The following is a 25820-nucleotide window of genomic DNA, read 5'->3' on the forward strand; positions in this document are numbered from 1 at the left end:
TCCCTTTTCCCTAGAAATGTGTTCTTTCTTGCCTACAGGCCATTGCATCATCTCATCTCTTGGCCCCCTCCCTCACCCCACCCGACCCGAACAGGGTTCTCCAGTCAGGGATAACCCCTGCTCATATTTTCCGTCTCACGTTAAACATTTCTGCAGGAAGCCTTCTCAGATGGAACCTTGTATCTGTGTCCCGGTATCCCAGAGGCCCGTGCTAGTATTTTCTTCCTGGCATTCGTGTATACATACACGCATCCACTCGCGGCGCAAGTAAGTGCTGGGCGCAGCTTTAGATGCTGCCGACACAAGGCAGGACAAGAAACGGTCCCGGGCCGCCTGCAGGTCACTTCCATTCTTGAAGGGGAAGATTAAAGCTTTAAAAAAGACAGAAACAAACAAATAAAACACACAATTTGTGTCCCAGGAAGAACAAGCAGACGCTAAATTCTGGGCATCCGACACTACAGGTGGGGACGAAGGGGCGCGAGAGCCCTGCGCGAGTCCTCCCTGCGCGCGCGCGCGCGCCCGGCAGGGGGCGCGGAGGGGGCGGAGCTGGAGACCGCGCGGCCCGGCCCCGCCCCGCCCCGGCCCTAGCCCCGCCCCCGAGACCCCGCCCCCGCTCCGGCCCGGCCCCCGGCCCCGGCCCCGCCCCCGCCCGCTGTGCGCGCGCTGGCCGGGCAGCATGGCGGCGGCGGCGGGCGCCCCTCAGCCGGGTCCGCCGCAGCCGCCTCCGCCGCCGCCGCCCGAGGAGTCGTCGGACAGCGAGCCCGAGGCGGAGCCCGGCTCCCCGCAGAAGCTCATCCGCAAGGTGTCCACGTCGGGCCAGATCCGCCAGAAGGTGAGCCGGCGGCGGCGGCGGCCCGGGCGCGCGCCCCTCAACGCCGCGGCAGCCCCGTGAGGCCCGCAGCCCGGCCGGAGCGGCTGCCCAGGCCCAGCCCGGCCCCGGCCTAGGGTCCCGCCGGGCGCTGCTGCCCACACGGGGCGCGCTCCGTCGGGTAACGGGGCTGGGCGCCCGGGCTGAGCGCGTTCACCCCCACCCCGGGCGGGGCGGCGGCGGCGGGGACCCCGGGGCCGGGGGGCGCAGGTGGGCGCCGCGCGGGGGCCGGGCGGGCTGGGCGCTCGGCGGGGTGGGCCGCGAGCACCCGGAGGGCAGGCCTTACAGGCTGAGGGGGCGAGCGTACCAGAAACGGGGGCTCCAGGCTGCGCCCCGCCGAGGAGCGCAGCCCGACCCCGGCTTCTGCACGGAATTTCTGAGCACCGAGGGGGCTGGTTCCCGCTGGGAGCTCTGCGCTCACCTGTGTGATTCCCTCCCCTCCCCTCCCCCCCACCGCGAGAAACGCGGTTGGAACCGGGAGTGGATTCCGTCCCCTCCCCTCGCGCGGTTTTTCGTGCGGGAAGGGGCCAGGAATGCACGTCCTCTGACCGTCTCCCTCTCCCTCCCCGGGCGAGCTGGGGACCAGGGGCTTGTCCCTGGCTGCGCACCCCGCTTGGCACCTCGCTCTGCACGGAGAACTCCGGGCTCGGATTGTTAGCTGCAGAAAGACGCATTTCCTTTCCGCAGGAGTAAAGTTGCACCCTTTGTTTTCCCCTCGCGGTTTCCGTTGCCCACTGCTGGGTGGGGGGGGGGGGGGGGGTTGCTACAACAGGTGAGCCCTGTTGTGTTAGCGCACGGCTTCCTCGGGCAGGTGGTTGGACAGGTGGCTGAGGGCAGGCGGGGTCCGTGGGCAGCCCCGGGCTGGCAGACTTGCTCATCCCGCTGCGGTGCGCTTTTCCTCCGCCGCCAGCGAGTTCAGCTGGTACTTTTACCGTGGGAGCCATTTCTGGCTTAATCATCTTTTCTCAGCCTCTGATACCTCTGGGTGTGTGTTATTGTGAAGTGCTCCAGTTATTCAGCACGTAGGTACTGAACACCTTCTTTGTTCTAGGTGTTAACAGTCGAAGTAATAATTATAGTGGTAGTCATTCCCCAGTGCTTACTGCGTGCCAGCAACTTTTCTTGGGTTAACTTGACAGCAATTGACATGGGTTAACTCATTTAGCACCCATTGTGTTGGGTGTTATCTGTCATCCCCTTCTCTCTCTTTTTTTTTTTTTTTAATTTTATTTTAAACTTTTTATTTTGTATTGGGGTATAGCCGATTAACAATGTCATGATAGTTACAGGGGAACAAGGAAGGGACTCAGCCATACATAGACATGTATCCATTCTTCCTCAAATTCCCCTTGCATCCAGGCTGCCCTGTAACGGGGAACAGAGTTCCCTGTGCTGTACAGTAGGTCCTTGTTGGTTATCCATTTTAAATAGAGCAGTGTGTGCAAGTCCATCCCAAACGCCTCGAACTGCCCCCCCCCCGCCCCGCCAACCGCAAGTTGGTTATCTAAGTGTCATGCCCTTCTTACACAATTGGAGGTGGAGAGGTTAAGTGACTTTCCCAGGGTGTCAGTGATAGGAACTGTGGGTCTGGATCTGAATTATGGTCAGGAACCCAAGATGGAAGGCAGTTTCTCCATTTGGGGGTTCCCAGGCTCTAGGAGATGAACACATGTCCGCACGACAGGATGATGTAGCAGTGCTGTGGGGGGACAGAGAATCCAACTACCCCGGAGGCAGGATCTCGAGGGAAAGAGTTCGTCAGGAATTAAGGCAAAGAAGGACTTTCCACGTAGTTGAATGGCTCCAGGTGGCTCAGTAATGAGGAATCCACCTGCCGGTGCAGGAGACACAGGTTCATTCCCTGGGTCGGGAAGATCCCCTGGAGAAGGAAATGGCAACCCACTCCAGTATTATTCTTGCCTGGGAAATCCCATGGACGGAGGAGCCTGGCGGGCTACAGTCCATGGGGTAACAAAGGTTCAGACACGGCTTGAGTGACTGAACAACAACATCTACAGGTTTAGGGACACCTGGGAATGGTCAAAGGTGAGTGCGTCAGATGGAGAGGAATGAAGAAGAGGCTGGAAAAGCAGATCAGGCTGGATTTTGAAACGATAGCCCTGGAGCTGGGTTTTTGGCCTTAGGCAAGAGGGAGCCACTGAGGGTCATTCAGAGCGTGAGAGGGATGGGTCACGTCTGCTTCTGGAAAGATCTCCCAAGTAGGGCCCTCAGTGGTACTGGTGGGAGTGGTTCCCTCCTGGTGCTTGGTCCTTGGGCGTGGCGTGTGCCCAGTATGGAGTGGATCATTTATGGCTTAGATTTATAGCTATAGATGTATATCTATAACCTATAGATTTATAGCTTAGTAAGATTTGAGCTCTCAGAGATTCCACTGTTTGTCCAGCATTCTGTGCTTCAGGAGGCTCCCCGCCCCCGCCCGCCCCCTTAAAACAATAGCTGTTATACCAGCTGTTCTGGTTGAGGAGGAGTGATGGGTAGAGTGTTAAAAATACACCCCGAGGACTTGCGTTTGTGAATGCAGCCACATCTGCTGTACAAACAGCTTAAAGCTGAGTTTTCTTTTGTGTTGTTAGAGATTGATGGAATGTGAGGTTTGCTGTGTGTGCAGTGGCTCCCAACCTCCAGATCAGCCATTCAGAAAATTCCTCTGCTATACGTAGTGCACAGAGGAAATATCCAGAATGGTATGGGGTGTCATTCTAAATTCAGAAAAGGATCTACCCACTTTAAGGATGCGAAGCAGAGAGAGTTCATTCAGTGTAGCGGAGTGGTCATATAGGTGGTGAACAATTGAGAACACAAACAGTGGGCAGTGAGACAACCCTGCCATGAGGCAGCAAACGGGAAACCACTGCCACCCTGGAGCCAGAGGACCTGGGGAGGAGGCCGCGTTTCAGACCCGAGAAGCACCTACCTCTCGCCAGGGGGCTGGGACCACTGTGGGCCATCTGGTGGTGGCTGGAGACTCACCCCCGGTTCTGCACGGGAACCTAGCCCACGGGGATTCAGCCCCTCTGCAGTTTGGAATAGAGCAGAAGAGTGAGGAATGGAACCGAGGACAAGCTGGCCCAGGACCAGAGCTGTATGTGTGTCGTTTTTGCACTGAAATATTAGTCCTGTTGTAAGCTAGAGCTGTCTTAATGGAAAAAGAAAAGGCAGTATCTTACAACAGTTCCTCTCACATTTTCATGTGTAGATCGGTTCCCTGGGAATCTTGATAAAATGCAGTAGGTCTGGCAGTGGGGGTTGAGATTCTGCATTTATCACCTCTCAGGTGATGCTGCTGCTGGTTCATGGACCAGACTTTGAGGAATAAGACCTTAATGACATATGTGTTAAGTGTTAGTTTCTCAGTTATGTTCGATTCTTTGCGACCCCAAGGACAGTAGCCCTCTGTCTATGGAATTCTCCGGGCAAGAATACTGGAGTGGATTGCTATTCGTTTCTCCAGGGTACATTCCTGACCCAGGGATTGAACCCTGGTCTCCTGCATTGCAGGTGGATTCTTTACTGTTTGAGCTACAGGGAAGTCCCTTTACCGTTTGAAAAGTGAAGAAGTGAAGTGAAGTTGCTCAGTTGTGTCTGACTCTTTGCGACCCTGTGGACTGTAGCCTACCAGGCTCCTCCGTCCATGGGATTCTCCAGTGAAGAGTACTGGAGTGGGTTGCCATTTCCTTCTCCAAGGGAGCTTCTGACCCAGGGATCAAACCTGGGTCTCCTGTATTGCAGCTGCCTGCAATAACTGCTTTACCCTCTGAGCCAGCAGGGAGCTACCATTTGAGCTACGGTAAGTTGAGATTTGGGATGGTCATTTATTAGTTTACCGTTTCATGGATGTCTCACATTTTCATATGTCTTAACTGCCCCCAGCAAACACATTGCTTCTTTTCATTTCCTACCATAGTACACAGTATTTTCTAGGATTACATAGCTAGTGTGAAAAATAGAAAATGGAGCTCATACTCTGGTAAATTAATTTACTAACACATTGTCAGGTGTTCTGAAATTTGAGTAGGTAACTGTTCAGATAGGGCTTAATAGTTTTTTTTTTTTAAGTTAACATTTTTGGCTTTGTGCATTAAATATTCCTGATTTCAAATTGAAAAACAGTATTTCTTCCATTGTGAAATAAAGACTAGTAGAGATTAAGTAAAACATTCAAGTTGTAAAACACAACAGCTTCACTAAGATAAGATTCACATACCATATAGCTCACTCATTTAAAGTGTACAGTTCAGTGGTTTTTAGTATATTCACGGTTGTGTAATCATCACCACAGTTAATTTTAGAACATTTTCATTACCCCCAAAAGAAACCCATAACCATTAGCGTTCACTCCCCATTTCCTCCCAACTTTCTCAGCCTTAGGCGACTGCTAGTCTGCTTTCTATTTTGTAGATTTGCTGATTCTGGACATTTTGTATAAATGTAGTATGTGGTATGTACACTCTGTGTCTGGCTTCTTTCACTTAGTATAATGTGTTCAAAATTTATCCACGCTGTGGGCCGTGCCAGTACTTCTTCTTTTATTGCTGAATAATATACCATTGTATGGATGTGCTGCATTTTCTTCACATTGATCAGTTGATGGACATTAGGGTTGTTTCTACTTTTTGGCTATTCTGGTTGCTGCTGCTGTGAACATTCACGGACATATTTCTGTGTGGACATATGTTTCTCTCTGGTTTTATAGACCTAAGAGTTGATTTCCTGGGTCACGTGGTAGTTCTGTGCTTAGTCTTTGAGAAACTGCCAGACTGTTTTCCAAAGTGGCTGCACCATTTTCCATTTTTACCAGCAAGGTATGAGGGTTCCAGTTTCTCCACGTCCTCAATTGTTTTATCTTTTTATTATAGCTGTCCTAGTGGGTGTGACAGAAGGCGATGGCACCCCACTCCAGTACTCTCGCCTGGAAAATCCCAGGGACCGGGGAGCCTGGTGGGTTGCCGTCTATGGGGTCGCACAGAGTAGGACACGACTGAAGCGACTTAGCAGCAGCAGCAGCAGTGGGTGTGAAGTGGAGTGGAAGGGTTTTTAAAGCTAGTATGTAGCAGTATTTGAGTTTAAACTGTGGCGTCAAATGGAGTTGATTCACATCCTGCTTGCCTCCGTATGAGTCACGTGATCACAATCAAGTCTCTAAACCTCTTAAGACCTGGCTTCTTCATCTGTGAATGGGGAAATACTAGTTCTCAGGTCAGCAGTGGTGACAGTCAACCTCATGTGTGCGTTCCTGAGCCTCAATTTCCATATCTGCAAAGTAGCAATGATAATAATAGTTCTCAGGTCTGTGAAATAGAAATGATAACTCATAGAATCAAATGGAATAGTCTTTGTGCAATACTGATCCAGTATTGTGCCTGCATATTATGAGCATTCAGTAAATGGTTGCTATTATGATTATTTCTGTCTTTCTGATTGTCCACTTTTTATATCTTGATTAGTAGCTATTTCCTGGAATCCCTCCTCCGCCAGCTCAGGCTGACCTGGGTGCATCTTCATCTCTCACACCCAGAATAGCAAATAAAAACGTATCTGGTGGACAATTAACAGTGAATATCTTTTTAAAAAATTGGTAACTTCCTGAATCCTAGTGGGCACACCACGGGCTAGGTGTTATTTTCCTGATTTCACAGATTTGGTTTAGCTCAGCCAGTAGCGGAGACTTTAACTTTGTTCAGTGTGCTGGGCACTTGGGGTACCTTCCTGAACGGCAAAAAAACACTCCCAGAGCTAATAGTCTGAAGACAGACTTTAGTAGGATAACCGCACAGTGACTGTAGGGCTCTTTAGGTGATGAGTGGACTCTAAATCAAACGTCTGCTCACTCTGTAAAAGAAAGAGGAGGAAGATTTGGACCCAAAGGCGCATACAGGGAAATGGCCATGGGAAAACAGCTCACGATTTTGAGCTGTGTTTTCACAAATTAGGGACCAGGTGGGGTCGTTAGAAGAGGTTGTGTTAATAGATGTAATCCCTCCTGGATCCTTGGAGGGAGTATGGCCCTGCTGATACCTTGCCTCCGGACGTCCAGCCTCCTGCCCTGGGTTTAAGCCTCCCAGTCTGGGGCCTTGGTTATGGGGCAGCCCCCGGAGACTGACAGAGGGCATATACCGACTCTGAAGGGCACGCCGGGGAGGGGGTGGGGCAGAGCTCTGGGAGGCAGTCAGACATGTCTCGGGAGCTGAGGAATTAGGCTCTATCAGGAGGCGGCAGTGGCGGGTGAACTCTCTTCACTTGGTCTGGAATCCCGAAAAGCCGCTTCCTAGGAGTAAGGAGGGTTAGAATTAGGACTTCCAGGGGGCTGCAGCCCTGATGCACATCATGTCGGGTCAGAGCGCTGCTGTCTTCAGCAGAAGAAGCTGCAGTCCTTCTTAGGGCGGCGACGCCCAGGCCTCCAGTTATTTTCACAAGCCGTCTGTAAATTCACTGCTCCGTGTTCAGTGAAGGACAGACACACGGTGGGTAAGGCCGCATGAATTAAAACCCACAGAAACAGCAGGCTATAGAGACAGATGAACAGGGACTCTAGACATCACAGATTTAAAAATAACTGTGCTTACTATGTTTAAGGAGATAAAGGCCAGATTGAGAATTTTGGCAGAGAACTGGAAACTAAGAAGGAACCAAATGAAAATTCTAAAACTGGAAAATGTAACAATCGGAGTTAAATTCTCAAAGGAAGGGTGGAATAGACATGGCTGAAGGAGGAATTTAGTGGCCCAGAAGACAGCTCAAAAGAAAATACCCACTAGAAATCCTGGAGACATTAAAAAAAAAAAAGGAGAAATTAGCAGATAGGGCAGGAGTCAGAGATAACAGTGAAAAGGTCTTTTATGAGAAAATTGGGGAGAAACAACAGTTGTAAAGATAATGCCTGAGAACTTCCTGAAACTATTAAAAGACACCACCCACAGATTCACTAGCCCTGTGAACACAAAGAAAACCACACCTATCACTTCATAATAAAACTGCTGGTTACTGATGAAGAAGAGACTTGAAAGCAACTAGAGACAGATTATCCTCAGAAGAGCAGCAGTTAGGTTGACAGCTGTGTTCTTAACAGAAACCATGGAAGCAGGAGAAATTTAAGTGCTGAAAGAAACTTACTGCTAACCTGAATTCTTACTCAGTCAAAAGATCCTTCAGAAAATAAAGCCAAAGTGAAGACATCTTCAAATAAACAGAGTCAGTTTTTTTGTGCGCAGACCGATAATGAAAGAAATGTCAAGTGGGGTTTTTGTTTGTGTCTGGCCAAAGGAAGATGGTCCTTGGTGAAAGGTTAGTGTTTCAGCAAGGAATGAAGAGCTACAAAAAGGGCCCAGTGTGGGAAACACTGAATGATCACCTGTTAAAATTAATAATATCTTTGGGTTTAAAATATATGTAGAATTAAAATACATAGCAGTGGCATGCAAGTCAGAAAGAAGGTACGTGGGATAAAACTGTTGAAAGTTTTCCTTGAATTTTCAGGAAAAAGAAAAAAGAGCCAATTAATATTAGACAAGTCAGGAATACATATTGTAATCTGTGCAGCAGTCACGAAATTGCGAAGGGTGATGTGCTATTTAAGCAGAAAGGCAAGAAAAATTGAATAAAAGAAATTCCAAATCTGAAAGAAGGCAGAAAAGGAGACAAAGGGAAAGGAAAGGATTGGGAATCTGGAGTTTGCAGGTGCAACGTACTGGGGATAAACAGCAAGGTCCTGTTGTATAGCACAGGGATATGCCATGGTAAACCACGATGAAAGAGAATATTTATAACAGAATCACTTTGCTGTATAGCAGAGTAACACAACACTATAAATCAACTATAATTCAATAATAATTTTTTTTTTTAAAGGGGGGGAGAAAAGGGAACGTTGAATGAGTGGAACAGGGCGAAAGCAGACAGTGAACGGGTAGGCTTAAATCCCTGTGTATCAGTGATCATGTGATGTAAGTGAGCTTGATTGTTTCAGTTGAAAGTCAAGATTGTCGCAGGTAAGAAAGCAAAAGCAGACCAGGTTATTTAGAAGAAACATATTTAAAACAAAAGGATATAAAAAGATTGAGAGTCAAAGGATGGGACAAAAAATACCGTGCACACACCAACCAAAAGAAAGTTGCCACAGTGTTTTAATGTCAGACAAAATAGTCTTTGAAGGAAGAATTTATTATTAGAGATAAAGATGTAATACTGATAAAAGATGAAAGATTTATTTCAGATATAATTTAAAATCTGTATATATCTATAGTGTAATTTAAAAATTTTTAGAAGAAAAATTAATACTGGCTTATGGACATAAAACAAATCTATGATCCTAGTGGGTTTTTTTTTTTTTTTTTTTTAATTCAGCTGTGTCACATCTTGGCTGTGGTACGTGGGATCTTGCTTTGCGGCCCATGGACTCTCTGGTTGTGGCGCACTGGCTTAGCTGCTCTGTGGCACGTGGGAGCTTAGTTCCCGGGCCAGGGATCAAACCTGAGTCCCCTGTACTGCAAGGCAGACTCTTAACCACTGGGCCACCAGGGAAGTCCCCATAGTGGAATATTTTAAACAGACCTGTTTCAGATGGTTATGGTAAGCAGACAAAAATTTGTAAAAATACAGAAAAATTGGGCAACCAATTACTAAACTTGACTTACTGGACGTATAGAGAACACTACCGAACAGTTAATTGCAGAATCGAAATTCTTTTAAAAACCCAAGACGTATTGGTCAGAGTCTACTATGTTCTAGCCACAGGCAGTTCTCAACAACTTTAAAAAGGACTGAAATTATATAGACTGTGGCATTCTCTAACAATAGTGGAATTAAGCTAGAAATCAATAAAAAGAAAACCCCGTGTATCTGGAAATTTAGAAATTTGTTTCTAAATAACATTATGAGTCAAAGCTAGAAAATATCTTTAGCTGAAAGGTAGCAAAAATATATCAATGTAACTAATGGGATACAGCTGAAGTCAGGTTTAGAGCGAGGTTTATAGCTTTAAATGTACTTGTTACCAGAGGAAGACTGCTGAAAATCCAGGAGCCAGGCTGTGTGTCGGGTGGTTAGAAGAGAAGTAGCAACATGTTAGACTCAAAAGGAAGGCAGAAATGAAGAGCAGAATCCAAGGAAATGAAAAGCATTCACTGGAAAGGATCAACAAAGGCAAAAGTTGATTCTTTGGTAGGAAAAAAAATGTGATGAAATTGATGAACCCCAGCAGGATTAATCAAGGAAAAATACAGAAGGCAAATAAGCAATGTTAGGAATGAAAAAGGGACGTCACCAAAAATCTTACAGATATTAAAAAGAGTAGGCAGGTATTATAAACAACTTTATGCAAGTAAATTTGAAAATTTACTTGTATGGCTTCCCGCCATCTTTGGCCTGGCTGTTCTAACCAGTCCTGGTGGGCTCTTGTTTTTTTCCCTTCTGGTGGTTTCCTGTAAGTCAGGGATAACACTTCTCAGCTATGTTCCCTCAAGGGAAGGGGAGGATTACAGCCTGAGGCTAATACCTGTGGTAGCAAATGCAGGAAAAACATCTTGATAAACACTCAACATTCATTCCTACTCAAATTGGAAAGGGGAGAGAGAGATGTCAGCAAGCTTTCCCTAAAGGGCCACATAGAAAGTATTTAAGGCTTTGTGGCCATATACCCTTTCTGTGGCAGATACTCAGCTCTGCATTGTAGAGTAAAAGCAGCTAGAGGTGACATGGGCATGGCTGTGTTCTTTACAAAAATAGGTGCTGGGCTGGATTTGATCGTGGGCAACCTTGGAACCCCTGGGTCGGGGAAGATCCTGAATTTATTTATTTACACCTGAATTTATGCTGATAGGAGATTCCCTGGTGGCTCAGATGGTAAAGCGTCTGCCTGCAATGTGGGAGACCCGGGTTCAATCCTTGGGTCGGGAAGATCCCCTGGGAGAAGGAAACGGCAACCCACTCCAGTACTCACGCCTGGAAAATTCCATGGATGGAGAAGCCTGGTGGGCTATAGTCCGCAGAGTCGCAGAGTTGGACACAACTTTACTTTCACTTTATGCTTATAAAGACCAGATAAGTTAGACCTAAGACCTTTCAGTCTTATTGTCCAACTTCCCAGGACCAAGTGGGACTGGAGATTTTGAGTTATAAAAACTCGTTTTAACAAGGAGATTTGGGGAGATTCTGGGTTGGGGAATGCATTAATATGCCGGGAGGGTGGTACACCCAGAGAAGGCGTGGATATGCCCCCTTCCCACCCCTAATACCTTGCCCTGTATATATCTTCCATATGGTGTCTCTTCCAGGTGTTAGGAAGGATCTTGGGAAGGGAATGCTCATATACTGTTGGTGGGAATATTAAGTTGGTAGCACTACTTTAGAAGATAGTTTAGCAGTATCTTTTAAAGTTGACTTTAAAAGTTGGGCTTCCCTCATAGTTCAGTTGGTAAAGAATACGCCTGCAATGCAGGAGATCCTGGTTCGATTCCTGGGTCAGGAAGATCCGCTGGAGAAGGGATAGGCTACCCTCTCCAGTATTCTTGGGCTTCCCTTGTGGCTCAGCTGGTAAAGAATCTGCCTGCAATGCCGGAGACCTGGGTTTGATCCCTGGGTTGGGAAGATCCCCTGGAGAAGGGAATGGCCACCCAGTCTAGTATTCTGGCCTGGAGAATTCTGTGGACTGTATAGCCCATGGGGTCTCAAAGAGTGAAACACAACTTTCACTTCACTCACTTTTAAAGTTGAAGACATGCATACCCTGTGTTTCAGCAGTTCTACTTCTGGATATGTATCTAATAGCTTATGTAAGCACTTGTACTCCAAGAGGCATGTGCAAGAATATTCCTGGTGTATCATTGATACTGGTTTCCCTGGTGGCTTAGACGGTAAGGACTCTGCCTGCAATGCAGGAGACCGAGGTTCCATCCCTGGGTCAGGAAGATGCCCTGGAGAAGGGAATGGCAGCCCACTCCAGCATTCCTGCCTGGAGAATCCAATGGACAGAGGAGCCTGGCGGGGTGCAGTCCATGGGGTCGCAAAGAGTCAGACACAACTGAAGTGACTTAGCACACAGCACTCACGCACATTATTTGTGCCAACTCAAACGTGGAAGCCACCCAAGTGGCTGTCAGCGGTAGAACTGGTGAATGACAGTGTGTCCTTCCCAGCAGTGCTGTCCATCAGTGAAAGTGTACTGCTGCTACCTGCTGATTTAAGGATTAATCACAGCATTAATACTGTCTGGCCAAAAAAGCCAGACGTCAAGTAGTGCATTCTGTATGATTCCATTTACATCTGGTTCAGAACAGATAGGATAGATAGGTGTTTAGGCTGCCCATTTAGCTGCTTCCCAGAGAAGTCTGGGCAGGGGTGGGGCGGGAAGAGGTGGGTGGTGACTGCATGGTCCTTGAGAGAAGGGGGCGTCCCCAGGGCCGATAGTGCTGTTTCTTGACTTAGGTGGTGGTTAGTTGGGTTCTCAGTTTGTGATAATGTATATATTTTTGGATTTTATTTTTGCTATTTTTAATGAAAAATATTTTTAATAGTTTTTTTTTTTTTTTTTTGGCGGTGCCACATGTGGAATCTTAGTTCCCTGACCAGGGATTGAACTCTTGCTCCCTGCATTGGAAGTGCAGAGTCTTAACCACTGGACCCCCAGGGAAGTCCCCAAATTATTTTTGAATTGAAGTATAGTTGATCTACAATATTGTATTAGTTTCTGGTGTATGACCTGGTGATTCAATGTTTTTATAGATTGTACTCCATTAAACAGTTTCCCTGATGGCTCAGTTGGTAAAGAATCCACCTGCAATGCAGGAGACCCTGGTTTGATTCCTCGGTTGGGAAGATCCCCTGGAGAAGGGATAGGCTACCCATTCCAGTATTCTTGGGCTTCCTTGGTGGCTCAGCTGGTAAAGAATCCGGTTGCAATGCGGGAGACTTGAGTTCGATCCCTGGGTTGGGAAGATCCCCTGGAGAAGGGAAAGGCTACCCACTCCAGTATTCTGGCCTGGAGAACTCCACGGACTGTGTATATATGTATAGTCCATGGGGTCACAAAGAGTCAGACACTACTGAGTGACTTTCACATACTCCATTTAAAATTATTACGGAATATTGACTGTATTCTCTGTGCTGTACTGAAAAATATTAAAAAAAAAAAAAAAGATAAAGAATGAGGAGGAGGTAGTTGGCCAGAGAGATGTGCAGAGGCCCTGTAGCCAGCAGGAGCTTGGGGAAGTCAAGAGGCTGATAGAAAGCTGGCGTGGGTTGCGGAGCCCTGATTGTGCTGTGGGATTGGGAGCTGGGTAGGAGACCACGCGGGGAGCTCTGGGATACTGGGACGCTGTTGCTGTGAGATCTTGGGAAGGGGTGAGGCCTCTGACCCTGTGGCTCAGGCTGTGTTGCGCCCGGCTCCGTGGCCTGACCCCTGTGGTGCGAGATGATGGTTGCTTGGGCCGGGGATGGGGTAGTGGTGATGAGAGAACTGGCTGGCTGTGACAGGGATGCCTCGCTGATGGCTCGGTGGGCTCTGGGGAGGAGGAGGCTTGTGGTGCACATGCCTGCCCAGGAGCTGTGGGTGAGGACCAGCTCTGGGGACTCGGCCCCACTGAGCCCTGCCGCGGTGGCATCCGGGACCCTGTTGTTCTCCTCTGTGCCAGTTTCGCAGACTCGGGACACAGAGCAGCTCGGTGGTGTGCCATGAAGCTGCCTGGGTCCCCTCGCTTCCGGATTGCGCCTCTTCTGCCGAGCTCCCTCCAGCCCTCCAGCAGCCATGCGGAAAGGAGGCCTGAGCCGGAGGAGAACGGGGGTAGAGGAGGGGGCCCGGCGGGTCTGGGGGTGAGTGGAGGAGGAGGGCCCGGCGTGGGAGAACGGGGGGCGAGCTGGGCGGGGGGCAAGGAGGAAAGTCAGTCAGTGCTTTCAGCACCTGCAGGGCCACCAGCACCAGCTTTATGGTCACTTTGGTAATTTCCTTCTGAACTCTTTGTCTGGATACGTTTAATTTACTTGAAACTATATGTAAATATTCACTTAATGTTATGAGCATTTACCCATGCTATTAAAATCTCTTTTCTCTTATCCTGTGTAATGGTTGTACCCTATATTCTGTGAAGAATACCTTTCTTTGTAAAGAAAGCTCTTTAATTTTTTGATTGGGAAAAATTAAAAAGAATAGCAATACAGCATATACTTAATATACTTAGTATCAAGATTCAGTAATTGGTAACACTGCCAAATATGCTTTTATCTGTATGTATTAAATATAAATAAATGATTTACTAAACCATTTGTAGGCATCCTGGCAGTGTATCCCTAAATAGCTCCGTGTGTATCTTCTAAAAATGACATTTCATTTCCTATGTGGTCCATTATTACACCTCAGTTCAGTTCAGTCAGTTCAGTTGCTCAGTTGTGTCCGACTCTTTGCGACCCCATGGACTGCAGCATGCGAGCCCTCCCTGTCCATCACATCTCCCGGAGTTTACTCAAACACATGTCCATTGAGTCAGTGATGCCATCCAACCATCTCATCCTCTGTCGTCCCCTTCTTCTCCCACCTTCCATCTTTCCCAGCATCAGGGAACGCCATCCAACCATCTCATCCTCTGTCGTCCCCTTCTTCTCCCACCTTCCATCTTTCCCAGCATCAGGGGACGCCATCCAACCATCTCATCCTCTCTCGTCCCCTTCTTCTCCCACCTTCCATCTTTCCCAGCATCAGGGTCTTTTCAGATGAGTCAGCTCTTCACATCAGGTGGCCAAAGTATTGGAGTTTCAGCTTCAGCATCAGTCCTTCCAATGAATATTCAGGACTGATCTCTTTTAGGATGGAATGGTTGGATCTCCTTACAGTCCAAGGGACTCTTCAAGAGTCTTCTCCAACACCACAGTTTAAAAGCATCAATTCTTCGGTGCTCAGCTTTTTTCACAGTCTAACTCTCACATCCATACCTGACTACTGGAAAAACCATAGCTTTGACTAGGCGGGCGTTTGTTGGCAAAGTAATGTCTCTGCTTTTTAATATGCTGTCTAGATTGGTCACCAGGGAAGGCAATGGCAACCCACTCCAGTACTCTTGCCTGGAAAATCCCATGGACGGAGGAGCCTGGTAGGCTGCAGTCCATGGGGTCGCTAGGAGTCGGGCACGACTGAGCGACTTCACTTTCACTTTTCACTTTCATGCATTGGAGAAGGAAATGGCAACCCACTCCAGTGTTCTTGCCTGGAGAATCCCAGAGACAGAGGAGCCTGGTGGGCTGTGGTCTGTGGGGTCCCACAGAGTCAGACACGACTGAAGTGACTTAGCAGCTAGATTGGTCGTAAGTTTTCTTCCAAGGAGCAAACATCTTTTAATTTTATGGCTGCAGTCACCATCTGCAGTGATTTTGGAGCCCCCAAAAATAAAGTCTGTCATTGATTATTACACCTAATCTCTTACTAATAAGGACTCCTAAAAATAAGGACATTTTCCTATATACCGTTATTTCACCTAAGATATTAATTGTAGTCTTCTAATATCTATATCTTTTTTAGATTTCCCCAGTTGAGCCAAAAATGTCTTTTATAGCCTCCCTTTTGGGAACCAGGTGCCAATCAAAATTCATGCACTGCATTTGGTAGCTGGATCTCTTTATTCTCTTAATCTAGAACAGCTGCCTTCAACAGCCCCTCCGCGCCCCTCCCCTCCACAACACTGACTTTTGGAAGAGACAAGGCAGTTGTCTTGTAAAGTCTGTTTCTGGGTTTGTATGATTGTTTCCTCATGGGTTTTTTTTGTGTCGTTCTTTTATGCTCTGTATTTGCTGTAAGACTCAGTTTGAAGACTCAGTCCTATTCGGGTTGGCATTTTGGACAGATAACCTAGGTGTGGGATGCTCCGCGTCCTGGCTGGCGGGTGGTCTCTGCTGTGTCTCTGGTTTCTGTGGAGATGCTGGATGTGTCTACTGGCAATGCGAATTTCCTTCTTTGTGGTTAGGAGGTACTTGTGAGGTGATTCCTGGACACTGCAAATAATCCTTTTATCCAAAACCTTTTTGCCAAATGGTTTTCAGCATTTATGCATAATAACTTGCCTGGATCAATTTTATTAAGAGAGTTTGAAAAATGGACCTGCCACCATCCTTCAGCTTTCTGTGGTCTCTTCCACAGTTATCTGTTGGTTATTCTGTAAATTCTTCCCGCTTTGGCTGGGGGGGAACTGCAGTTCTGCCTGCCAAAGCAGGGTAATTGCTGGATTCTCCCTGTGTAATGACTAATTTTCAAAGTAAGGATTTGGTAGGATAGTCATCCCTAGTGGAGGCAAATGAGTTTTTTCCCCTTTCTCTCTCTCTCTGCTGGGAGAGGGGGAGTTGCCACTGTGGATTCATAACTTTTTATTTATAATCAGTTGTATAAGTCCCCATTTCCCCAGGAGAGCTCCTTCCAGCTGGCCCTTTGGTGTCTGAGCGCTTGCTTGCGGTGTCAGGACCTGTCTTTGGATCATCAGGCTGGAGCCCCTCCAGAGGTGGGGTTGCAGGCAGAGGGGATGGCCTGTGTGATGCTGTGCTTCCGCCTGTGTCTAGGACAGGCATTCCCCGGTGACTTCAGCGTGTCAGACTGGCAGCTCTTTGCTTTCTGTTTTGGGCAGTATTAATAAATGAGAGGGGAAGCTTTGTCTTCTCTACCTCTGATGATTGCATCTCCATTTACTTGGTGTTCCTTCTGGGTGTTCTTACTCTCTGTAGCTAAGAGAATCTGTCCCTTCACCACTCTGCCCATGAGGATTTCTCCTCTCCACTGAGCCCACAGCCTTCTGTGGGCATCTCAGTCTCAGTTCTGCCCTGTGCCCCCTCAGGACACAGGGTGCCTTCTGCAGCATGCATTTCCCCTGTAGCCCCTTCTGTGTGAATTTTAATTCCGCTATGGTGTGATTGTGTTTGCTCCCTGTCCTGGTCATGGCCTGTATCTTAGCTGGTTATCTTTTCGTTTCATCCTGTTCTTCTTGGTGCTCCCTGTTCTTTAAAATTTTTTAAAAATTTTCAGTAGAGGCCTTGTCTTCCTGTAATCTTTTTACAGGAAGCATGTATTTTCTAAAATGGTCCTCTGTTTTCTGTGATAATTAATTTCAGATTTATGTATGTGCTGTATGGTATATCTTCAAACTCCCACCTCCATTTTTTTGGTTTTGGTTTTTGTTTTGGTTTTGATGTAATGATCGTTTTTGTTTTTGTTTTGTTTTGGTTTTGACATAATGATCTTGACTGTTGTTTGCCGGTCTTCAGGTTGGAACTGCTGTTAGCCGAGTGCTTGGCCCTGGGAGAAACGTGAGTCCCATTGAGACTGGCCCCGGGTCCGTGACATCCCCCCACCCCATCGGTCTGAGCGGGGACGTTTTGGCTCGCCTGCCGTCACCCTCATCAGGCTGGCTCTGCTCTTCCGTGTCTGAAGGTGAAGGGCCCTTGGCTGTGGCGGTTTTCCTGAGCCTGGCTCCCTGGCTCCACCATGGCGAGGTGCACCTCAGCCTCCAGGATGGACAGTGCTTTTGTTTGTCCTGGGGGCAAGATGGGAAAGGGTCCCTCTCTTTATCTTTCCTTCTTTTTAAAAAAATTTATTGTTTGGAATGTATAATTCATTGGCGTTAAGTTCAGTTCTAAGACTTTCTTATCCCCCACTTTGAAACCCCGTCCCCATTAAGAAGTCACTCCCCTTCCTCCTCAGCCTCTGGCACCCGCCAACCAGCTCCCCATCTCTGTAGGTGTGCCTGTTCTGGATGTCTCTTATAACAGAATCATAGCATATGTGTGTGGCCTTTTGTGTCTGGCACCTTTCCCTCAGCATGTTTCAAGGCTCCCCCATGTTTTAGCTCGTGTGAGTACTTCATTCCTCTTTATGTCCGAGTAATATTCGTTGTTATGAAACGATATCCCATTTGTTTTATCTGTTTGTCTATTGATGTCTGTTTGAGTTGTTGGCTATTGCGAGGAGAGCTGCTCTGAATGATTCTTTTGAATGTCTGCAGTTCTTTTGGGTGTAGACCTAGGGAGTGGAATTGCTGGCTAGTTCTGTGTTTATCTTGCTTAGGAACCTCCAAACTTTTTCACCATGGCTGCAGCATTTTACATTTCTAACAGCAGTGTTTGAGAGTTCCAGTTTCTCCACGCTTGTCTATACTTGTTATTTTCTGCCCTTCCTTCCTCTTTCTTTCTTAAAAAATTTGTTTTTGATACGGCCATCCTGACGGGTGTGGAGTGGTGTCTCTCGGTTTTGACTTGCATTTCCTTAGTTATTGATGATGCTAAGCAGCTTTTTATGTGCCTGTTTGCTGTTTGCATATCTTATTTGGAGAAATGTCTATTCCAGTCCTTTGCCCATTTAAAAATTGGGTTGTCTTTTTGTTGTTGAGTTGTAAGAATTCTTTATATATTTTGGATAATAGATTCTTATCAGTTACATGATTTGCAAATATTTTCTCCCTTGCTGTGGATTGTCTTCACTCTTTTTATTTTTTAAATTTTTGTTGAAGTCACGCAGAGTTGGACACGACTGAAGCAACTTAGCAGCAGCAGCATAGTTGATTTATAATGTGGTGTTAGTTTCTGGTATATAGCAGTCATTCATACATATATATATGTGTGTGTGTGTGTTGTATATTTATGCTGTGCTTAGCTGCTTAGTCATGTCCAACTCTTTGCGACCCCATGGACTGTAGCCCATTAGGCGCCTCTGTCCATGGGCATTCTCCAGGCAGGAGTATTGGATGGGTTGCCATGCCCTCCTCCAGGGATCTTCCCACCCAGGGATCGAACCCAACTCTCCCACATTGCAGACGGATTCTTTACTGTCTAAGCCACCAGGGAAACCCAAGAATACTGGAGTTATATATATGTGTATACACACACACACTTTTTCAGATTCTTTTCTATTATAGGTTATTACAAGCTATTAAATATAGTTCCTTGTGCTGTGCAGTAGGTCCTTGTTTATTTTATATATAGTAGTGTGTATCTGTTAATCCCAAGATCCAAATTTACCCTTCTCCTCTTCCCCTTTGGTGACCATAAGTCTATTTTCTGTGTCTGAGAGTCTGTTTCTGTTTTGTAAATAAGTTCATTTGTATCATTTTTTTAGATTCCACATACAAGTGATATTGATCTTTCTTTCTGATTTACTTCACTTAGTATGATAATCTCTAGATCCACCCCTGTTGCTGCAAATGATGTTATTTCATTCCTTTTTATGGCTGAGTAATACTCCATTGTGTGTGTGTCTGTGTGTGTGTCCATTCCTCTGTTGATGGACACTTGGCTGCTTCCATGTCCTGGCTGTTGTAAACATGCTGCTGTGAACACTGGGGCGCATGCATCTTTCTGAACTGTTGTTTCCTCTGGTTATATGCAGGAGTGGGATTGCTGGATCACAGGGTAACTTTTCAATCTTTTCCCTAAAAGGAAAGAGGAGCACTGTGGAAGGAGCACTTCCATACTGTGCTCCACAGTGGCTGTACCAATTTGCATTCCCACCAACAGTGTAGGAGGATTCCCTTTTCTTCACACCCTCTCCAGCATTATTGACTTTTTGATGATGGCCATTCTGATTGGGATGAGATGGTACTTCATTTTAGCTTTGTTTGCGTTTCTTTAATATAACAATGTTTTTTTTTTTTTCCTTGACCACACTACATCACTTGTGGGATCTTAGTTCCCTGACCAGAGATTGAACCTGGGCTCTTGGCAGTGAAAACGTGGAGTCCTTTCTGATATTTCATTGTTAGTGTAAAGAAATGCAATAGATTTCTGTGTATTAATCATGTATCCTGCTGCCTGGCTAAATTCATTTATCAGTTCTAATAGGTTTTGTGTGAACTCTTTTGGATTTTCTATATGTATTATCATGTCATCTGTGAGTGATGACAGTTTCACCTCTTCCCCTTCCAATGTAGACACTTTTTATTTTTTTTTCTTCTCTGATTGCTGTGGTTAGGACTTCCACAGCTGTGTTCAGTGTAAGTGGTAAGAGTGTGCATCCTTGTCTTATTCCAGATTTTAGTGGGAAGACTTCAAGTTTTTCACCATTGAGTATTATGTTGGCAGTGGGTTTACTGTAAATGGCTTTTTTAATGTTGAGTTATATTCCCTCTGTATCTATTTTCGTGAGAGTTTTTTTTTTAAACATATTGGATGTTGAAATTTATCAAATGCTTTTCTGCCTATTGAGACAATCATGTGGTTTTTATCTTCCCTTTGTTGGTGTTGGTACAGTCACATTGATTGACATGTGTATATTGAAACATCCTTGTGAACCTGAGATGAATCCAACTTGATCATGATGTAGGATCCTTTTTATGTGTTGTTGGATTCAGTTGCTACTATTTTATTTAGAATTTTGTCTTTTCATTCTTGATGGTGTCCTTTTATGCATAAAAGTTTAATTTTGATGAAGTCTAGTTTATTTTTTCTTATTTTACTGGTGCTTCTGGTGTCATATTTAAGAAACCATTGCCAAATCCAAGGTCAAGAAGATTTATGTTCAAGTTTTCTTCTGTAAGTTTTCTAGTTTTAGCTCTTACGTTTAGTCTTTGATCCATTTTGAGTTAATTTTTGCATGAGGTGTGGGGTAGGGTCCACCTTCATTCTTTTGCCTGTGAGTATCCAATTATCCTAGCACCACTGGTTGAAGAGGGCTTCTTTTTTTTCACCTGGATTCTGCTTCTCAAGCTCTATATCTTGTAATACTTAAAACCAGCTAGTGCACTTTTGCAGACTGGTTGTTTATCTTGGCCATTTTGGACTGGTTTCAGTAGTAATTGTTTTCTTTTTTAAGAAATTTTAAATTTATCTTTAATTTTCAAAATTTTGGCTGCGCTTCGTCTTTGTTGCAGCACATGGGCTTTTCCTGTTGCAGAACACGGGCTCTGGAACGCACGGGCTCAGTAGTTCCTGTGGGCTCAGTGGTTACCTAGTGTGTGGGCTCCCCTGCATTGGAAGGCGGATTCTTAAGCACTGGACCACCAGGGAAGTCCCAAAGTGATTCTTAATAGAATTATTGTTACGGATGAGTATAATACATTTACACGGGAAGTATCTGCGCCTCAGAATTTTTACTGCCGTGAAACTCTTCTGCATTTCACAGTTGAGAGTGAATTCAGTTCCTTCTATGGTTTGGAAAACTTTGAAATAAATGCCTAATTAAATCCAATCCTGTTTTATAGCTTCTGTGTTTGAAGCTGAGTGAGAAGGAAGTCTGGGAAATAGCTCTTTATCTCCCTTCTCTCTCTGGTGGCTCAGAGTTTTCATGTACTGTATGAAGTCCAACATTTGTCAAGACTGAGGTGTGAGTCTATAAATATAATTGCCTAAGTGTTTTTTTTTTAACAGTGTGCTAGTCATATGTTCTGTGTCTTTTTGTATTTAACCAGTATTGTGTATGAGCCGGGATCTTGCCGTTTATAGAAACCTGTAGCTGCTTTGCCCTCTGGCGCACACTTGGGTATAAGCGATTCGGTGACATGTGTGAGAAACCCCAAGGAACTGCATACTCTTGCCCTGGTAATTCCACTGGTGGGACCCTGCCTCGGGGGACTAATCTTCAACGTGAAAAAAACTTCATGGACAACACATTTATCGCACCATTAAATACAAAACGTTGCAGGCCCGGAAGCATTTTCGGTTTAACTCAGGGAGTTAATGACATTGGCTGACACCTGTTTGGCACTGGTCCGCCCTGCCCGGTGCCCAGGTGGTTTCACCTCGCCTTCACGACTGCAGGGAGGTTGCCACGACGGGGCTGAGGCGCCCACAGCACTGGGAGGTGGGAGAGCGAGGACCCCCTTTCGGCCTCCTCACCCCTTCGGGAGCTGGCGGAGAGTGGTCCTTTGGACGGTACTTGGTGACGCTGGGAGAGCAGAGAGCCTGTATGTATAGACATTCAGCTGTGTGCAAAGTTGAGAGCTTCCAAACCCACGTCCGGGGTCACGCTGGCTGGTGCAGTCTGGATTATTTTTATTTCTTTGCTGCGTTTTCTTGAGTGATCATTATTATTTTGTGCTAAAGAAAACAGAAAAGCATAGCACTCTCCCCTTCGGTCGAAGGTTCCTCCCGCCGAGAGCGTCTGTCTCCCCGTGGTGGCTGCTGTGTGCTGGGAGCGGGAGGTGGAGACGAGTCTGCCCGCAGTTGCTTCTCTGGCCTGTCCTGAGACACAGCTCGAAATGTTGGGCTAAAACGGATTAAATGTAAGGAGCCAGATATGCAAAAGGGCATGATTTTTGAAACACAGGATTTAAGTTTCACAGAATCCCAGTGTGTATGTTATATGGAACATTGTAGTTATGTTTGATTTAAACTTTTAACTCCTCTGTTGAAAATAAAAAGCTTAACGTAAGCAGAGAACTCAAGGTCTCGGGATAAATAAGGTACAGTTTAGCTTGACGTTGAGATGATGTATGAAACACTGTCAGTTTCTTAGATATGTTCACAATCGTGTCAGCATCCTTAAGCATCTGAGTAAATGAAGTCGAAGTAGGTTGTAGAGAAACAAAATGGAAAATAACATCAGATCAGGTCACAATGTATTTTTGGAAAAGTAGATTATTAGTAAATAATTTGTATAGCATATAACCCCACTTTTCTGTTTTATTTATACACTGAAAGCACGCTGGAAGGATATGTCTCAGGATGTTACTGGCAGGTGTCAGTAGTGGCTGGACTCCGAGTGCCCTCAAATAAAGTAAAAGGAACTTTCAGTCGGCCCATCAGCCTCGCGCTGGACTGTTTAATGCTGGACTTTATTTCCACCTGAGGTCTGAAAACGGGCCAGGAGGCAGGGGGTTGAGCACGTGCCTAGGAACGAGGAAGCTGAGTAATGATGGTTAGGGTGCTGTTCTGACGTCTCTGTAGCACTTGGCAGTGTCTGAGCTGTTTGCTCAGATGTCTTCTGCTCTGAGCAGCACCTTCTCGTCGGGGATCTGGCCCATCAGGAGACTGGGACGAGGGCCGTGGCTGCTTCTGACCCAGGCAGTAGTGGCCTCGGGCCTTGAGCTCCAGCCTCCATTGTGCTTCCTTCACATCTGAGCTTCCAGAGCACCCTGTCTGTACCCCCATAATGGAAATTTCCAAACGTACACAAGAGTAGGGAGAAGAGTTTAAGTCATCACCAGTCCAAACTTTTGTCAGTGTTGTCTCTTTCTTGTGTCATCTAGTCCCACCCCCGAGCCCTTCTTTTTTCCTGAGTATTTAACGCAAATTCTTAGGGTACCTTTTATATTGTAGGAGTATCTCTCTACCAGCATGTCGCTTGCTTAAAGATCAAGGGTCCTGTCTTTTTCATCATCGTAGGGTCCTGTCTTTTTCATCATCGTATTCCTAGCAGTGCTTTCACTAAGTGTTCAATAAATATTTGTTGGAAGGAGAAGTGCGTTTCACTCCACAGGTCCCTGGGGAGCGGGAGTCTCCTCTCTCGGCTCCCAGAGGCGGGCTGAGTCTTTGGCGCCATACTGAGCCCCCACGTGTGTTCGGAGGCCAACCTTGTGGGTCGTGGAGGAGGTTGTGCCTTGAGCTGTGTGTGTCTGCCCATGTGTCCACCCTGGAAGGGTGGGTTCTTTTCACCTGAAATCAGGCGGACCTGGGTTTGAACTCTGCCTCTGTCCCTCCTGTATGGATACAGGCCCTCTCGGGGCCTCAGTTTCTTCCTCAGTGAAAGGGGGTAGTGGCCCTTCACAGGGTGGTGAAGGTTGAGGGAGACGGTGATGAGGACTCGGGTCCTGGGGGGAGTGGGCAGTGGCACGGATGCCGGTGCTGCCCCTCCTTCTTGCCCGTTTCTGCGGAGCGGGGACGTCCACACGGCCTCCCTTAGGAGGTGGCCGTGCAGATGGAGTGGGACCGTCAGGGAGGCCGCGGACGTGGGCTCCCCGAGGGGCTGCTGCCCCGCAGACGCTGCCCTTCTGGGCGAGTCCTTTTAGATGGTGTGCCTTCCGGGAGGCCTGGCTTCCTCCCCCGTCTGGTCTACCCTGTCCTCTTCGCCCTTACATAGCCATTTTTATTATTTTATGATTTTGGTTTATTCTTCCATTGTTCCCGGTTGGAAATTTAAAAATAATATGTGCACGTTTGCTTTTCAGTTTAATTTCTGCTTGCATGCGCGCACTCACACATCCTTTGACACATAGGCAGCACACTCCATGCTTGTTCTGAGCCTTCCTCCACTGACTGTAGGCTGGAGGTCATTCCATAGTTGTTGAAGGACCACCTCATCCCTCTTCCAGTGGGGCAGCACTCTGTTTCCTGAATGTGTCAGAGTTTATTCCACCACTTGGATTATTTTCGGTCTTTTGCTGTGCTAGTTCACAGCACAAATCCTTGTCCAGACCTCATGCTATGGTTTTTCCAGAGTGTCTGTGAGGGTGGGTTCCTTGGAGTGGGCTTGCTGGACCGAGGGCAGGTGCACGGCTGATCTGCGGGGTTGTGCTGGCTTCCCCTCCTCAGGGCTCACCTCATCCTGGAGTTGAACCAGCCTGTTTTCCTTCACAGTCTCACCCATAGAGTGTGCTGCCTTTTTTCAGTTTTCTTTCTGTCAGTCTGATGGTGAGAATAGTATTTTAGTTGCATTTTGTTTTTCTCTTGTTATGAGCTAGGGTGAACATCTTTTCTTGTGTCTGAGGGCTATTCAATTTATTTTTATTTTTTTGTGAAGTGTCTGTTCATATTTTTTTGCCTATTTTCCAATCAGGTTGTTAGTTTTTTCTCAGTTTTAAAGGCCTTTTTATAGATTCGGGATATTAGCCCTTTATGATGTGTTGCAGAAAGTGTCCTCAGGATCCTCAGTGCGGGGAACCGGGTGACGAAGGTGAATAAGAGCAGTGCGGCAGCCGTAGCCTTGGGACTGTCCTGATCTGGTGTGGGAGACAGCCTCGTGATGGAGGGTCCTAGACTTGCCAACACATGTTTTTGGCCAGGCTGCCTAGGCTCTGGGTTTGAATTTCAGGTCTTCTGTTTACCGGCCATGTGGCCTTGAGTGAGTTGCTTAATTTTGTGGCCTTGAGTGAGTTGCTTAATTTCTCTGACCCTCAGTTTCGTAGTCTATAAAATATATGGGAACATTACTACATGCCTCCAAAGTTGGTGTGAGGATTAAAAGGTAAAAATGGCTTGTGTTACATGTATGTAGTTGATTCGGTGGGCACTCACTCAGTAAGCATTTAAAATAACCTGTTGTTTTAAAGGTTATTGGATATGTTTGGATATGTTGTTCATGCCTGTGCTTTGTGAACAGATTATTTTCTGATTGTTTCCTGTTTATTATGGAACTGAACTGAACTGAAACCCTAGAAGAAGGTTTGAGATTAGAGTGAGGAGGCCTGACATTTCTTTTGTGGTCTGTCGTTGGCTGTTGAACCTTGGACAGATTACTCAGTCCCTTAGTGACCTGGAGTCTTATTTGTCACTCAGAATGTTAGTGTCTGTCTCATAGACCTTAAGTGTTTGTTCTATTAAGAAGGCAAATAGATATAAAGATGCTCATGAAAATTTCAAGTGATGTGCAAATTTAAAGTAACACATTTTACTAGCTTCTTCATGGAAACATTTTATTTTATTTTTATTTATGTTTTTGGCTGGACCGCGTGGCTTGTGAAATCTCAGTTGCCCCGGCAGTGAGAACGCACGCAGAGTCCTGACCGCTGGACCGACAGGGAAGTCCCAAAAACTTTTTTTTTTTTTTTAGGAAGCCACTTATTTATTTATTTTAAAAATATTTATTTATTTTACTGCAGTAGGTCTTAGCTGCAGCGTGTGGTATCTAGTTCCCTGACCAGGGATTGAACCAGGGCCCCTGCATTGGGAACTCGGAGTCCTTAGCCCCTGGACCACCAAGGAAGTCCTAAGGAAGCCGTTTCAAATTAAAAGAACTGTTTTGGCTGCGCTGGGTCTTTCTCTAGTTGCGGTGAGGAGGGCTCCTCGTCCTCGCGGTGGCTTCTCCTGTCGTGGAGCACAGACGCTA

The 25820-nt window shown here is 46.5% G+C and overlaps 1 protein-coding gene across 4 annotated transcripts in view; it reads left to right on the forward strand.

Moving 5' to 3' along the window:
• The first annotated feature begins 649 nt into the window (after positions 1 to 649).
• Positions 650 to 25820, forward strand: part of DGKD (diacylglycerol kinase delta) — a 110219-nt gene continuing 85048 nt past the window's right edge. For all 4 annotated transcript variants that reach the window (XR_011565950.1, XM_070786916.1, XM_070786919.1 and 1 more), the window contains exon 1: positions 650 to 835. Coding sequence is in view for 3 of the 4 variants with exons in the window: in XM_070786916.1 (XP_070643017.1) it covers positions 680 to 835 (156 nt within the window). In the remaining variant the exon portion in view is untranslated. The remainder of the gene's footprint in view (positions 836 to 25820) is intronic.

The sequence above is a fragment of the Bos indicus genome, chromosome 3, assembly GCF_029378745.1.
Source record: "Bos indicus isolate NIAB-ARS_2022 breed Sahiwal x Tharparkar chromosome 3, NIAB-ARS_B.indTharparkar_mat_pri_1.0, whole genome shotgun sequence".
NCBI classification, from domain to species: Eukaryota; Metazoa; Chordata; class Mammalia; order Artiodactyla; family Bovidae; genus Bos; species Bos indicus.